This window comes from Saimiri boliviensis, chromosome 3, assembly GCF_048565385.1.
Source record: "Saimiri boliviensis isolate mSaiBol1 chromosome 3, mSaiBol1.pri, whole genome shotgun sequence".
Taxonomy (NCBI): domain Eukaryota; kingdom Metazoa; phylum Chordata; class Mammalia; order Primates; family Cebidae; genus Saimiri; species Saimiri boliviensis.
In genome coordinates, this window is record NC_133451.1 from 148,722,656 (window position 1) to 148,739,471 (window position 16,816).

Here is a 16,816-nt window from a genome sequence, read left to right on the forward strand (position 1 = left end):
GAGTGCCTCTGGGGCTCTTCCTGCTGATCCTTCTACTTTTATATTTCACTTGGCTCCCTAAATTCATTTCAGCTATAGGTAAGGTTAAATCCTTCTGTGATTTGGATTCTCAGGTTCTCCAGTGGGGATGTGTGTATCAAGGCCAAATATTGCCCCTTATACTTTGGGAACTCACAGTTTTTGGTCTGTCTCATGGAGTTTGCAGTGGCAAGCTGGTTCTTTCAAAGGGTCTATGAATTCTTTATGTTTCCCTGGTATGTTTCTGTAGTGTTTCTTGGAGCAAAAGTGAGTCTCCAGGCACTGTTATCCCTCGCCAAGCAGGAGCTGCATGTTAGTCCTGTCTCCTAGCCACAATTTTTTCTGTAATTCTCTCTTTAATTCTCTTCAGTTATTATTGAAAATTTTTCACTCCCTAAAATTCAAATTGCCTCAAATTTGGCCTCAAAAAAATCAGCTGGAGAGTAGCAATTCATATAATTACTCTATACATTAGGATTGGGAGAGTTAAGGCAATGTGTGCTCACATATTTCATCAGAGGCCACACATAAAGTCAGCTTGTGAAGGGAGTTACACTGGGTTTCTTCAAGAGGATCATGAAGAGTTCCAGAGGCTTGTGGAGACTATTTTCAAAATAAAATCAGAAAAAGCAACCTTTCCCTTCCAAGTAAACCAAGGGATAAGACTTAGGAGAAATGAATTAAAGACCCCCTAAAAAGAAATATTTACACTCTGTAGCAGATAGTCAACCCTAAGAATTGTGGAGAAAACTCTTGGATGATAGAATCAATAAGCTGTTAGGAGAGACATTGAAAAAAAAAGTTTCTTTATACTTTCATTTGAGCAAAACCTAAAATCAGAAAGAATATTAACACTGTTATCTAGATCAAAACTTATCTAGAACAAAATGTAAACAAATGGGTTATGCTTATTCTAGTTTAACAATGGCCAACACTGTTCATTGACTAAAGATGGAAAACTTTTTAAAATAAGCATATTCAATTTTACTTAATGTAACTAGTACTCTGTTAGTAAACTGCAAAGGAGCTTTTGATTACTAAAGTATGATTATAAATAAAAATTAAATAACAATGACAAATATTAACAGATCTTACTGCTTACCTTTAGTTGGCAAATCAAACAAGTATTGGATTTTTGCATTTTGATGCTGTATGCTCAGCCAAAGGCCAAGTATTATTTACAGGTAGGAAACTGGGGTGTGTATGGGTGTGCATGTATGTATGCCTGTGTGTGTATATATGTACATCTATATATAGTATACACCAATGATATCTACTGAAAAATATAATTTAAATTGAAAATATTATTTTCTCCTTCCCTGCTGTAATTTCATTTCTTCATTGTGTTCCTCCACCTTACGTTATACTCAAAAAACAGAAAATACTTGTTGTATTAAAATGCCAAAGAAAGTTTAAAATTGATTATATGTGATTATTCTTGCTGAGTTCACTGTTACAGAAAAAATTATAATTACATGAATCAAACTGAAAAGAAAATCTCAAAAAAATTATAGTGCCTACATTTATTTCTTGGCCTTCAATTTTATTAGATTAAGCAAATGCATTTTGAGCATTTGTCAGGCATTATATATACTTATCATTGCTACACTACATTTACTCATGCTTTATGAGTAACACAGTTCTCAGTGCCTCACTGTATTTGTAAAACTGAATCAATCATATGTAGTTTGTACCCTCTAAATCCCTGCACATTGTTAAATAATAACGTTATGTTCTAAATAGCAATAGCAATTTGAACTTACTACATAGACAATATGCACTTGTGAGAAGAATTTGCAAAAGACAGTTGGAGACTAGAGAGAAAGTTAGAAAATGCCTAAAGCAAGGTCTTATCTCTTACTGGAATAAAAAAAGGTGTCTTTGGATTCCCAGTTAGGGGCAATGTCCTGGAAACACAAGATCCAGCCAATGTACTCTTCTCAATTTGAAACATCAGTTCTATTCTGTGTCCTCGTAGTGTGCCTGAGGACTGCCACGTTTTTTAAAATTACTTATGAGGCCCTCTTAGTCCACAGATTATGCATAATATATATAAAATAAAAAAGAAATCTCATTTCCATTGCCCCCTCTCTCTTGTGGAGGATATTTTTAGGCTTACACCATTATTCTAACCAGCTAGTTGTGGAGCTGTGGATGAGAGTGCCCAGTTTCTTTTTGTCTTCTCTTTGCTGGGAACCAGTTTGTCAGCCACAATATCTGGAGATAGAACATGGCACCTTTCATCACAAGCATTAAGCTAGTTCGTCTTAGCTATGGTCTGAATGGTTGCATCTCTCCCAGACCCTCCCCAAATTTTGTTTTTGTTTTTTGTTTTTTGATTTTTCTGAGACAATGTCTTGCTCTGTCATCCAGGTTAGAGTGCAGTGGCATGATCACAGCTCACCGAAGCCTCAAGTAGCTACAGGTGCACACTACCACACCCAACTAATTTTTTGTAGTTTTGTAGAGGCAGGGTTTGGCCGTGTTGCCCAGGCTGGTCTTGAACTCCCGGACTCAGGCGATCTGTCTGCCTCAGCCTTCCAAAGTGCTGAGACTACAGGCGTAAGCTAAGGCTCCTGGCCTCTCTCCCAAAATCAGTATGTTAAAATTCTCATCCCCAAGGTGATAGTATTTGGAGGTGGGGCCTGTGGGAGGCAATTAGATTATGCAGGCAGACCCTCATGAATGGGATTAGTGTCCTTATAAAAGAGACCTCAGAGAGCTAGCTAGCCCCTTTTACTGTGTGAAGACACAGTGGAAGCCATCATCTATGAGGAATAGGCCCTCAGCAGACACACACCTGCTAGCACCTTGTTCTTGGCCTTCCCAGGCTCCAGGACTGTGAAATATAAATGTTTGTTGTTTATAAACTACCCAGCCTGTGGTATTTTGTTATAACAGCTCAAATGGACCAAGACAGTCTTAAACTAGAAACTGAAGTATTTGTGAGGATGAAAGTGGATTTGGATAAGGAGACTATTTCAAAGAGGGATCTAGATTGAATGTTTAGTATTTAGGAAAGAAACAGATAATCTCTTGTCTGGTTAATCTGAGAATCAAACGTGGGGCAGGGTGTGGTGTCTCATGCCTATCTATAATCTTGGCACTTTGAGAGGTCAAGGTGGGAGGCTCACTTGAGCCCAGAAGTTGGGAGGCCATGCAGGAGTATCAGTTGAGTCCACTATGTTACCCAGCAGTTTGAAACCAGCCTGGGCAGCATGGTGAACCCCATCTCTACCAATAACATAAAAATTAGCCAGACATGGTGGCACATGTATGCAGTCACACCACTGCACTCCAGCCTGGGTAACAGAGTGAGACCCTGTCTCAAAAAAAAAAAAAAAAAAAAAAAAAAAGAAAGAAAGAAAGAAAAGAAATCAACTAACTGTAAATACCCTCAATTAATTGAAATTGAAATAAAATTGTTACTTTATAAAAAACATTTTCTTCAGTGTATTCTATTATATTTTTTATTTTCAAGCTAATATAGCTTGCTTAATGGAAGCGTCAAAGGTACTAATGTCTTTTTGGTATTTTTCAGCTAGAAGATGATATCATAGCTAAAGAGATGTACTTTACAAAAATAACAGATTTTGTACATAATGTCAGTTCCGACTGGTTTTTTATTGAATTTTCAATGCTTGGATTCATAGGTAAGCAGTAGATCTACTTTGCTGGATCAAGTTTTTTATGGCACATGACATTATTGATTCATGCAGGAGCTCTTCCTTATTTATTCTTTCCTTTTATTCCCAATTCCTATACCCACTTCCTGCCACTCTTCAATATATTGTTCATTCTCATATGTTCAAAATACACATATATATAATATCCATGTAAAATATTTGGTGTTTCTCATATTTGTATATTCCTATTCCTTATTTTTTTGTTCTTAAAACTTGATTTCTAAGCTATCAGCATGTTGTCTTATGTTCATTTAATTTGTTTTTTTACTGCTGCATAAGTACTGTGTAATCATGGTCACTGAAAGTTACACATTTGGAATTCTGCAAACTGAGGACTACCTATTTTGCCCTTAACTGAGAGATCATGCATATAAAACTGTAACCTGCTTTTAAATTTTTATGCCAACAATCCCATGATCAGTTGTCTTATAGTCACATCTAAATTCACTTCCAGCATTCACTTTCTATGCTTTCATCTGTCAGCCAGTTCCTTCCTTTAATTGCCAACTTTTGTTAAATCCTTCCTTAATTACCTACTTTTGTTTATCACCAGAAGGTAAGGCAAGATAACCACACATTTTGCTGTCTACAAGTGAACTAAATAATGGATGCACAGTGACCAGTCACCAAAAGACTTTGAAAGAAGTGATGACTTATCACTCATATTTGACTATCTATTTCCTGCGTGGCAGACTTTAATTGCTTCCAATTTTTTTGCTACCACAAAAAGATGAAATGACATATATGTCACCTGGAGTGGACCACTGAAAATTCACATAGCTCTAAGTACTGCCAGTGGCTTTACAGATTGGCTGTATGGTTTATGCTGTCACAAGCAGTGCATAAAAGTTCATGCTTCCCATGTGCTTGACAACATTTGGTTTTATCTATTATTATATGTATACATTTGTCATTCCGAGTAAAGCATTTCTGGGATTGCTAGTGAGGTCCATCTGTTTTTCATGTACTCAGCTGATAACTTTTGTTTTTCATGTTTTCCGTAAAATTTTAATAGCTCAAATAAAATTTGATTAAAATAAGAAGGAAAATTAAAATAAGAAGGAAATAAAATAAGAAGGAAAACTATAGTTAACAATAATACCCAATGAAAAGCTTGAAGAGGAAATAATCTTGGTGATGGATTACTCTGAGAATTTAAAATTCTCAAAAAAATTTATCTTTCTCAGCAAAGTCAAGTAGGAGACACATAGAGAATTCTTACATCCTAATCACAAGATCACATTGAACAAGGACCACTATTTATGGGATGCCAAATCTTATTCAAGCTTAAACTTAACAAAAGTTTTGCTTTTAGTTATCATAAAAGCAACTCAGTTATTCATTATTTGCTAAAAATATGAGCTTGCCAACTAGAACTTTATAGCATGGTGACAGCAGGTTAGGAATTGAATCGGCCATTTTCATCGTTAAATTACTTGCTTTGGTTACTATATAAATCAGTGCCAAAAATTAAAATACAGTTATACATTTTATTAAGTGACCCATATAAACTCAAGTTCTAGTGAAGAATGCAGCATGCTTACATCCTACTTTCATACTTATCAAATCATGAGATGTATTTTACATTATTTACTTTGAAGTGACTATATACTTGAATCTTATCCCTTCATTTTAAAATTAAAGGTGTAGTATATTAGAAAAAAATTATTAGACTTAATGGATGAATACTTTAAATTATATAGTAAATCTTTAAGAATCACAAATAGAAAAGTAACATCCTGTTAAAATAATGCTCAAATATTGAAATAAGACTGACTTAATAAAATTAAGTACTAAAAATAAAAAATGTAGTAGATTGATAAAGTGCTACAAAAATCAGATAAAAAATACAGTTTGTAAAAAATTAAGTAAAAGATTACAGTGCCTACATATTTCATTCTATGCACTTATCTTTCACTTGATTTAGATAATTGATCCTCATTAGTTATCAGAATTGATTTCCTAAAAGTATTGACTATTCTAAACCTGCTTATATTCTCTTTCATAAGTGACAATCCTTAATACTTAAGTAGATAGAGTGTTAATTTTATCATTGTCCAACTTCAGTAGTGCTTTAATCTTTATTTCTAAGGAATGGGACATACATAAATTTTAATAATTTTTGCTTTTTTCCCATGTTAAAGCAATATATAACTATATATGAATTAATTATATCTAATTATTTTTCCCATAGGAAAGCTGTTTAGATCTGAGGATTTAACTCACTTTGTACGTTTTTTTTTAATGTTCTACAAAGATAAACCCATAGATTGGCTCTTGGATGACATTTTTCAGGTAAAGCTGTGTGACACAGGAGAAGATCTTGTGAGTATTTATTTACTTTAAGAATACCAAATCTTTTAGAAGAAATATTATCTACCTGATGTAATTACCTAAAATTTGTCTACCAAACTAAATCTGATAAATGCATCAAATTTTAAAATTTCTAATATCCCAAATTTTGATCTTTCCATCTATTAAATGAAATAATGAGAGACCACAAAAATGCAGTGAAAAGTAGAAATAGAGGTACAAAAACAGAATGAACAAATAGAAAAAAAAATGTAGACATAAATTCAAACATGCCAATACTTATATTAAATATAAATGATGAAAACACGCCATTAAGAGTTCATGAGAGATTTTTTTAGTAATGCAACTACTGAAGTCAATACTCAGTTCAAATATTATAGATACATTAAAACTTCTAGATGAAAAAAACATATACCATACAATCACAAATCAAAGGAAATTTGCAGTAGTAGCTATATTTTGTTTATTTATTTGTTTAGTTACAGTCTTATTCTGTATGTCAGGCTGGATTGCAGTAGCACAATCAAAGCTCACTACAGCCTCAACACTTCCCTGGGCTCAGGTGATCCTCCCACCTCAGCCTCCCTAGTAACTGGAGCTATAGGTACATCTCATTAAACCCAGCTAATTTTTGTATTTTATGTAGAGACGGGCTTCTGCCATGTTGCCCAGGCTGGTCTCAAACTCCCAGGCTCAAGCCATCTGCCCACCTCAGTCTCTAAAAGTATTGGATTACAGGCTTGAGCCATGATGCCCAGCTTTTAGTAGCTATATTAATATCAGAATAGACTTAAAAGCAAAAAAAAAACAGAAACCAGTCTAGGGATCAAGAAAGATACTATATATAATAAAGGGTGAAATTACCAAGAGACAATAGAGTCTTGAAATACATGAAGCAAAAACTGACAGAACTCAAAGAAAAAAATCAATTGATCTACAATTACAGTTGGAGATTCCAACCATCCTCTCTCTCAGTAATTAACAGAACTGATAGGCAGAAAACCAGCAAGGAGATAAAAGAACTGAACACCATCTGCCAACTGGATTTTATTGACATTTAAAAACCACTACATCCAATAACAGTAGAAAATACATTCTCTTAAAAAAGCAGATAAAACATTCACCAAAATAGCCACATCTTGGATCATAAAACAAAGCTTAACAAATTTATATTGAAATAATTTTTTTAATGTACATTCTTGTTCCACAATAGAATCAAATTAGAAATCAACAACATAAAGACAACTAAAAAATCTCAAGCACTTGGTAATGAAACAACACACTTCTCAATAAGCCCTAGGTGAAGAAATAAGTTTCAAAGGAAATTAGCTCTTTGAAATGGATGAAAATACAATGTTTCAACATTTTTGGAATGCAGCTAAAGTCCTGGTTAGAGAAAAAGCTTATAGACTTAAATCTATATCTTAGAAGAGAAGAAAGATCTCATATTCATAATCTCAACTTCTATGTTAACAAACTAGAAAAACAAGGACAAAATAAAAGGTCAAGAAAGAGATGGAAGAAAATAATAATAAAAGAAAATAGCCAAATTAAAAGCATAAAAACAAACGAGAAAACCAATAAAACCAAAAGGTTATTTAAAAAAAAAAAAGCAAGAAAACTGCTAGGTTTCTAATAAGAGTGACAAAAAATACAGGTTATCAATATTAGAAACAAAGCAGAAGTACCACAACATACTCCACAGATACTGAAAGGATAATAAAGGAATACTACAAGCACTTTCATGCATGTAAAATGAGCAATTTAAAAATGAAATCCATTGGCTGGGAGTGGTGGCTTATGCCTATAATTCCAGCACTTTGGGAGGCTGAGGCAGGCAGATCACGAGGTCAAAAGATCAAGAACATCTGGCCAAAATGGTGAAACCTCGTCTCTACTAAAAATACAAAAAAAAAAAAAAAAAAAAAAAATTACCTGGGCTTGGTGGTGCACACCTGTGGTCCCATCTATTCGGGAGGCTGAGGCAGGAGAATCGCTTGAACCCAGGAAACAGAGTGCGTTGCAGTGAGCCAAGATCATGCCACTGCACTCCAGCCTGGCAATAGAATGAGACTCCATCTCAAAATAAATAAATTAATAAAAATAAAATCCGTCAAAAAATTGTAAACTATTAAAACTCATCCAAGATAAAATAGGCAATCTGAATAGTCCTATATCTACTAAAAAAAATTGAATTATTATTTTTAAATCCTGAAGAAGAAATTTCCACATCCAAAGGGTTTAAAGGTGTATTCTACTAAATGGAGAAGAAATAATACCAATTGTATGTAATATCCTCTCCAAAATAGAAGAAGAAAGGGTACATCCCAATTCTTTTCATGAGGCCAGCATTACCCTGACATGAAAACCAGACAAAAACAGAGCAAAAAAGAAAACCAAGAACAAATACCTCCAAGTATATAGATAGAAAAATCTTCCAAGTAATAGTAAATTGAATCCAACAGTATATAAAAAGAAAAATATACCATACTAATTGGTATCTATCCTATGAATACAAAACTGGTTTAATGTTTGAAAATCACACAGTGTAACTCACCAATCTAAGATTCTAAAGAAGAAAAACCACGTTAATATCAACTGATGCAGAAAAATCATTTGACAAAATTCACAATTCATTTATAATAAAAACTCCCAGCCCATTAGGAACAGAAAGAAACTTCTCTGACCTGTTGAAGAGCATCTAGAGAAATCCCATAGCCAACTTCATGCTTTGCTGTTGAAAACTGAATGTTTTCACTCTTAAGATTAAGAAAAAAAGTAACAAAGTCTGTCCTCACCACTCCTATTCAATATTTTACTGGAAATTCAAACCAGTGCAATAAAGGGAAAAATAAAGGCACATGAATTGAGAAGCAAAGGCGATGATTGTCTACATAGAAAATCACAAAGAATACACACGCGTGCGTGCACACACACACACACACACACACACACACATCCTAGGACTGATAAATGAGTTTGAGCAAAGTTGGAAGATACAAGGTCTATAAAAATCCATCATTTTTCAGCAAAATAGCAATGAAAAGTTGAAAACCAAATGTATTATTCCATTTTCACACTGCTACAAAGAGACTGGGTAATTTATAAAGAAAAGAGGCTTGACTCACAGTTCTGCATAGCTGGGAGGCCTCAGGAAACTTACAGTCATAGCAGACGGTGAAGGGGAAGCAAGGCACATCTTACATGGCAGCAGGAGAGAGAAAGCCAGCAGGGAATTGACATACATAAAACCATTAGCTCTCATGAGAACTCACTCACTATAATGAGAACAGCACGGGGAAAATTCACCCCCATGATCCAATTTCCTTCCACAAGCTCTCTCCTCTGAAATGTGGGAATTACAATTTGACATGAAATTTGGTTGGGGACACAGAGACAAACCATCTCACCATTTCTCAACATTTTTTTTTTTTTCGAGACAGAGTCTCCCTCTGTCACCAGGCTGGAGTGCAGTGATGCAGTCTTGGCTCACTGCAACCTCTACCTCCCCAGTTCAAGCGATTCTCCTGCCTCAGCCTCCCAAGTAGCTAGGACTACAGGTGTGTGCCACCACACCCAGCTAATTTTTGTATTGTTAGTAGAGATAGAGGTTCACTATGTTGGCCAGGATGGTCTTGATCTCTTAACCTTGTGACCTGCCTGCTTTGGCCTCCCAAAGTGCTGGAATTACAGGCATGAACCACCACTCCCAGCCACCAACATTTTTAAATTATTTACAATATTTAAAAATATTACATAAAAGTATTTATATATCTCCATGTGTATAAATTTAATAAAATATGTACATTATCTATACACTGAACACCTCAAAATGCTAATACTGAAAGGAACAAAGAGACATACCATAATCATAGATTGGGAAGCTCAACATGGTAAAGGTATCAATGTAACCCAAATTGGTCTATGGATTTAACACAGTTTTAATCAAAATCCCAGCAGGAATTTTTTGGTAGATATTCTACCAAAGCTGATTCCAGAATTTTTAAGAAAAGACAAAGGAAGTAGATCAACTAAAATAATTTTTAAAAAGCACAATAAAGTTGGGAAAATCACATTATTCATTTTTAAAGCTTACTATAAGGCTACAGTAATCAAGACAAGCCTTTATTGGCAAAAGGATAAACACAAAGGTCCATGGAGCAGAGCAGTCCAGAAATAGGCCCACAAAATATAACCAACTGATATTTTGCAAAGAAGCATATGAAATTCAGTGGAGAAAGAATAATCTTTCATAAATGTTTGCTGGATCAATTAGTGCCCTATCTCTAAACCATACTTCAACCTAAACCTCACACTTTATACAAACATTATTTCAAAATAAATCATCTATCTAAACACGAAAATATAAAACTCTTGGAAGAAAATATAGAAAAAATGTTCAGGACCTAGGGCTGGGTGAAATTTTTTTAAATGACACTAAAAGCATGATCCATTTTAAAAAATGGATAAATTGGATCTCATCAAAAGTAAAAATTTTTGTGTTGCAAAAGGTACTATTAAGAGGACAATAAGACACCATGGACTAGAAGAAAAAATTTGTAAATTCCATATCCAACAAAAGACATGTATTCAGTATATGTATAGAACTTTCAAAACCCAACCACAAATAAACAACCTAATTTTAAAAAGGGAAAGAGACTTGAACAGGCACTATCCAGACTCCATAAAAGTAGTGATTGCCCTTAACGGCGATATGAAATAAGCTCAGCTTTATCAGCAGGTTGTTTTAAGGGTGTATTTGCAAAACCATTATCTTATTTGCTAAACTGTAACTCCTCAACCAATTTTATCTGATGCTAATTTAGTTTCAAATTGAATTAACTCTACACCATTAAATTACTTTACAGTTAAAAGAGAAACTCAATATTTTCCTATGTGTTAGTACTATGTAGAAATGCATTTAATAAAACTGCTATAAAAAAATTACTATATAAATTTTAGATTTATTTTTCTGAATCTTCTATGTATAAAATTATATAAAATAATTCTTAGTGATCATAATTATTTCAATCATTTGTGGGGTTTTTATTGTTTGTTTTATTTTTGGTTTTGTTTATGTTTAGAGGTGGGGTCTCACTGTATTGCCCAAGCTGGTCTCAAACTCCTGAGTTCAAGCAATCCTCCCACCTCAACCTCCCAAAGTGCTGGGATTACAGGCATGAGTCACCATGCCCAGCCTTCAAATGTTTGTTTTTAATAGGAGCGGTGCCATAGGTCATCCTTCTTATTTTTATTTTTGAGAAAATTATCCAGATTCTTTTTCATTGACTATAAATTGGTTCCGTAATAGCATATTTTTTACTATTTAAGAAGAAATTGAGGAGATGTAATTCAATAGAGAACTCAGTCAATGAACATGGGAAGTGAAAGAATACTGTAGATATGGATAGAAAAATACCAAGCATTTTATTTTAGTTATTGTAATTTAAAAAAAGAGAGGAAATATAGTTAGTACAATACTAACCTGGTTTTCTAAGACAGAGTTCATGAAAATATATGTTGGAACCAAAACTGTTTTTTATCCCAACTCCTTTGCTTTATTCTTGTGAAGAAAAAGGTAAGAATTAAATATTTTGTTTATATTTTTAAATATGAAAATAGAGCTCTAGCAAAAACTAATATATAAAAATTCTACCATCGGTAAAGGCACTACAAAGCAATATCTGGGTTTTTACAGAAGATTGTTGTTTCTCTTTTTCCCCAGAGAAACTGTTTAAAACGAAAGAAGCAAATACGTATTCGGTATAAACCTTCTCTTTTCCAACATGTGGGTATACATTCATCACTTTCTGGAAAAAAACAATATGAAAAAGTAAGATTTTGAAATGTAACTTCAGTAACATACAATGTTTCATAAACTTATAAAATACTATTTAAAAATGAGTGGTGACATAAGAGGCTATAAAACACGGTTATTAAGCAGAATTTATCTTATGATAGAACTGTACGTTGTAAACAATATTTATAGATTAAGCAATCATCTTTTAAAGCCCCAAGTTATTTATCATGGTAAGAAAAATTCAGCCTATGTAAACTATTTTCCTTACTGTTCCCAGTTGTGCAATTCAAAGAAGAGTAACAAAGTGTTTTGAAAATTATAATAAAATTCACTATTTTAGTCTAAAATTCAAAATTATCTAGAATATTTCAAAAATAAAATCCCTCTATTATTTAATTTAAATGTATCAGGATTTTTATTTCAGACCACTGTTTGTTTTACCAGATGAAGAATATTTTAGCATTGCTTGGATTTTAGTCATTCTTAAAATTTTTCATCATTTTCAGATACAATATTATTGATAATTGACTTATCTCCTTAGTGCAGTAGAAGAAACAAAGAATTCAAGGTCAAAGCACCTAGGTTTCAGTCCTGGTGAACTAGGGAGTACATATATGATATTGGGCAAGCTCTAACACTCCTTTGAGCTTTCTTCATCTATAAAAGCTTCAAAGAGTTTAAATGATCCTTAATGTTTCCTCCACCTTCGACACCTCTACCCTTAGTGTCTATATTATGAAAGACATGCTTGCTTTAATCCTTTGTCAATTGAACGAGAGATGGACATACACAACTTTCCATCATTCATGACTTGCCCTCTTTCTGCTTTTTCTACCTTGTATATTGTACTACACGCTTTGGAACCATGCCTAAAACATAATGTGAACTCAGTTAAGTGTAAGCTATTGGCTATCAGGCAAGGCAGACTCCAACAAAGAAAATGTGTCAAACAAGACAAATAAGTGCCTGGAATGATGAAAATGTAACTGTTGTGAATCTTTGAGCAAAAAAATTACACCATCAGAATACATAGCTGCAGATATGATGCAGAAATAAATTGATCCATACCATTCTCTTTTTTGTTGCCATTATAATGGGATTCTTCTATTATAGTTTTTTTTACCAGATATGATATTTTAACTTCATTTTTGTAAATTCATGGCATGTCAAGTAAAAATGGACATTAACAGTCATATTTTGATGTCATAATGGTGACTTTTTTCCTTTTTATACTTCATACCACACAAAATAGAAATCAATAACAATTTAATAATATGCCAAATGTGATTATATTTACATTATTTTTAAAATTTTTAACAGGATATCTATTATTAGGAGTTTGATGTTTCTAAAACTTCTTTAAAAATTATCAAAATCATTCTTTGGAAATAATGACATAATAAGGATTAGACTATTTCTCAAGTTTCTTAAGAGACTACATCATATTTTAAAATATTAATCCTTCAATAACATAGAGGTAAGTATAAGAAAAGTTAATAAATGTCTGATGATTGTCTATATGTTTATATCAACTTTTTTCTAGTCCTGTTAAGGATGTCATTGGTAGTTTGACAGAAATAGCACTGAATCTATAAATTGCTTTGGACACTATGGCCATTTTAACAATATTGATTCTTCTTATACAGATGCATGGAAGTTTTTCCATTTGTTTGTGTCAGCTCTGATTTCTTTGAGCAGTGTTTTGTAGTTTTCATTGCACAGATCTTTCATCTCCCTGGTTAGCTATATTCCTAGGTATTTTATTCTTTTGTGGCAATTGTGAATGGGGTGTGTTAGTAATCTGGCTCTCATGAGTCAGGAGTTCAAGACCAGCCTGGCCAACATGGTGAAACCCTGTCAGTACTAAAAATACAAAAATTAGCTGGGCATGGTGGTGCACGTCTATAATCCCAGCTACTCAGGAGGCTGAGGCAGGAGGATTGCTTGAACCCAAGAGGCAGAGGTTGCAGTGAGCTGAGATCACACCACTGCACTCCAGCCTGGGCAACAGAGCAAGACTCCATCTCAAAAAAAAAAAAAAAAAAAAAAGCCAAAAAATAGGACCAGGTGTGGTGGATCACACCCGTAATCCCAGCACTTTGGGAGGCCGAAAGCTGAGGTGGGTGGATCACCTCAGGTCAGGAGTTTCAGACCAGCCTGGCCAACATGGTGAAAAAACTCATATCTATTTTTTTTTAAATACAAAATTTAGCCAGGCATGGTAATCCCAGCTACTGGGGAGGCTGAGGCTGGAGACATGCTTCAACCTGGGAGGTTGAGGTTGCGATGAGCTGAGATGGTGCCACTGCACTCCAGCCTGGGCAACAAGAGTGGAACTTCATCTCAAAATTAATTAATTAATTAATTAATTTAAAAAGATGCTGGAGAGGCTGCAGAGAAAAGAGAACACTTATATAGTGCTGGCAAGAGTGTAAATTAGTTCAACCATACGGAAAGCAGTGTGGTAATTCCTCAAACAACTAAAAACAGAACTATTATTTGCCCCAATAAACCCATTACTGGGTATATACATGAAGGAATATAAATTGTTCTACTATAAAGACACATGTATACACATGTTCATCACAGCACTATTCACAATAGCAAAGACATGGAATCAATCTAAACGCCCATCAATGATAGACTGGGTAAGAAAAATGTGGTACACATATACCATGGAATACTGCACAGCCATAAAAAAGAATGGGATCATGTCCTTTGCAGGCACATGGATGCAGCTGGAGGCCATTATTGTTAGCAAACTAACACAGGAACAGAAAATCAAATACTGCATGTTCTCACTTATAAGTAGGAGCTAAATGATGAGAATGCATGGACACATAGAGGTGAACAATAGACACTGGGGCTTATGTGAGGGAGGATGGTAGAAGGAGGGAAAAATCAGGAAAAATAACCCTTGGGTACTATGCTTAGTATCCAAGTAGCAAAATAAGCTGTACACCAAACCACTGTGACACAAATTTACCTATTTAACAAACCTACACATGTATCCCCAAACCTAAAATAACAGTTGCGGTTTTTTTAATGCTTTAACTGAATTATTACTTAAGGTCATGCTCTTGGCTTTTATTAAAGGATGATATATTAATATTGTATAACATTTTTGCATTTTCTTCAAATTGTTATTTAAAGTTTTATGCTTTCCTTTTATGGAAAAATATATGTGACAATTCTCTTATAGAATTTGATGCTAGGAAAATGTATTATTTCTCAAATATTGTCATGATTCCTTTGGTTTTGTGTGAGTTTTCCTCTTTGACTAACAAGAAATTCAAAACTCATTTCATATGATATATAGTATCCATTTATTCTTATATTAACAGCAGAATTTTTTCACTCCTCATTTTATATTTAATCTCTGGCTTTCTCTTGTATATCATTATTAAAGATTATTGTGTTTTCACTTTAAATTACCCTAAATCTTTTTTATATTTTTATTTTAAATTATAAAAATCAAATAAAATAAATGTTTTAAACTATTTATACATTACCTACAACGTTTTGTTGGTTGCAATGATTGTCTGACTATAAAGATTTCCCTGGAATCCCACAGATGGAAATCTGCTTTCAATCATTTAACACCAGGAGAGTATTAAAATTGGCATTGTCTACTACATCTTAAGAATCTTATCTTCCACCAGTATAGAGTAATCTTTTCTATATAAAAAGAGTAGGTGTTGTCAAAGAGGATACAATAAGGATAATATGATTAAGATATTGTTGTAAAAATAATTTCATCTTTATGAATTAATATGTTGTTTCTAGATGTTATACTTTTTATTTTTATTTCAGAAAATATGAAGATAAATAAGCATAAGAAGAAACTCCCTAATACCTGGAACCTCAGATAACCTTGATTTCTAATGGCATGTTTCAGAAATTGTAGTAATGACAATACATAATTATCTAGCAGATAAGTAAACAATGAATAAACTAGTATATTTCAAAATATTAAATGACTTCTTATGTCAAGAAAAAAATAGAACATTGATTTATAATGCTTTTACCCTATTATAATTTAATTTAAAAATGCTAAAGTCAGGGAAGTTTTTTTTTAAATTAAGAACCATATTTTATTGACTTCAATAGTGAGACCATCATAATCTCAATAAACAGTTAAAAGTTCAGAAGCTTGATATTATCATGGAGAAGTTTTGGGTGAATTGGTATATGTTGTTATCCATTTTAAAGACACTAAAGAAATAGAAAGCACAAATTTAAACAAGCCTGGACCTGGCAGTGCCACAATGTCTTCTTGTCTTTTAATAAATGCATTTAAAACTATAAACTTATCCCTATGTGCCATTTGGCTGACCATCAAACATCTTGATACATATGTATCCTGATAATGGTTTAGTTCTAACAATTTCATAGTTTCTCTCATTATTGCCTTCTTAACACACAGATTATTTGGGAGTTTTTTCCCAAATATATTGGTTTTCTCCATCTTTTACTGTTAATTTCTAAATTACTTACATAGTGGTTACAGAACTTTATCTGTGTGATAAAATTTTGAGAATTGTTGTGAATCCTTGTGTTCCACATGACTTTAGAAAGAAGGTATAGTTTCTGTATACTCCCTTTTAAATATGTTATATTTATTTGTTTTTAAAAGTGTTGGTTTTGTGCTTTAAAAATGTATTTCAAAAGTATTTCTATTTATTGGGTGCAAGATTCTCTTATATCAGGCTTTTTAATTTAGTTGTTGAAATCTTTTCACTCCTTACTAATTTCTATATGCTTGATCCATCAGTTTCTTACAGGGGCCCATTAAAATACCTTTTCTCTTCTTGATGCTATTTTATAAGGTATTACTTATGTTGAGCAATAAGAAGAGATATTTATTTGTCATCCTTTAATCGAATATTGTGAATGTCTTAATTTCATACTGTTGCCTTATTCTTGAGTGCCAAGATCTCAATCACCTCAGTGTGAACTGTAACAAATACCAATTTATAAAGAGAATATGAAAGATGAA

At 33.2% G+C, this 16,816-nt stretch overlaps 1 protein-coding gene across 1 annotated transcript in view; it reads left to right on the forward strand.

The window, feature by feature from the left end:
* The window catches only part of MGAT4D (MGAT4 family member D), a 51,759-nt gene extending 34,943 nt beyond the window's left edge, over window positions 1–16,816 (forward strand). Inside the window, exons 7-11 of the mRNA XM_039479154.2 lie at window positions 1,127–1,202; window positions 3,560–3,671; window positions 5,899–6,029; window positions 11,743–11,850; window positions 15,631–16,816. Of these exons, the coding sequence (XP_039335088.1) occupies window positions 1,127–1,202; window positions 3,560–3,671; window positions 5,899–6,029; window positions 11,743–11,850; window positions 15,631–15,639 (436 nt within the window). The 3' untranslated portion in view covers window positions 15,640–16,816. The remainder of the gene's footprint in view (window positions 1–1,126; window positions 1,203–3,559; window positions 3,672–5,898; window positions 6,030–11,742; window positions 11,851–15,630) is intronic.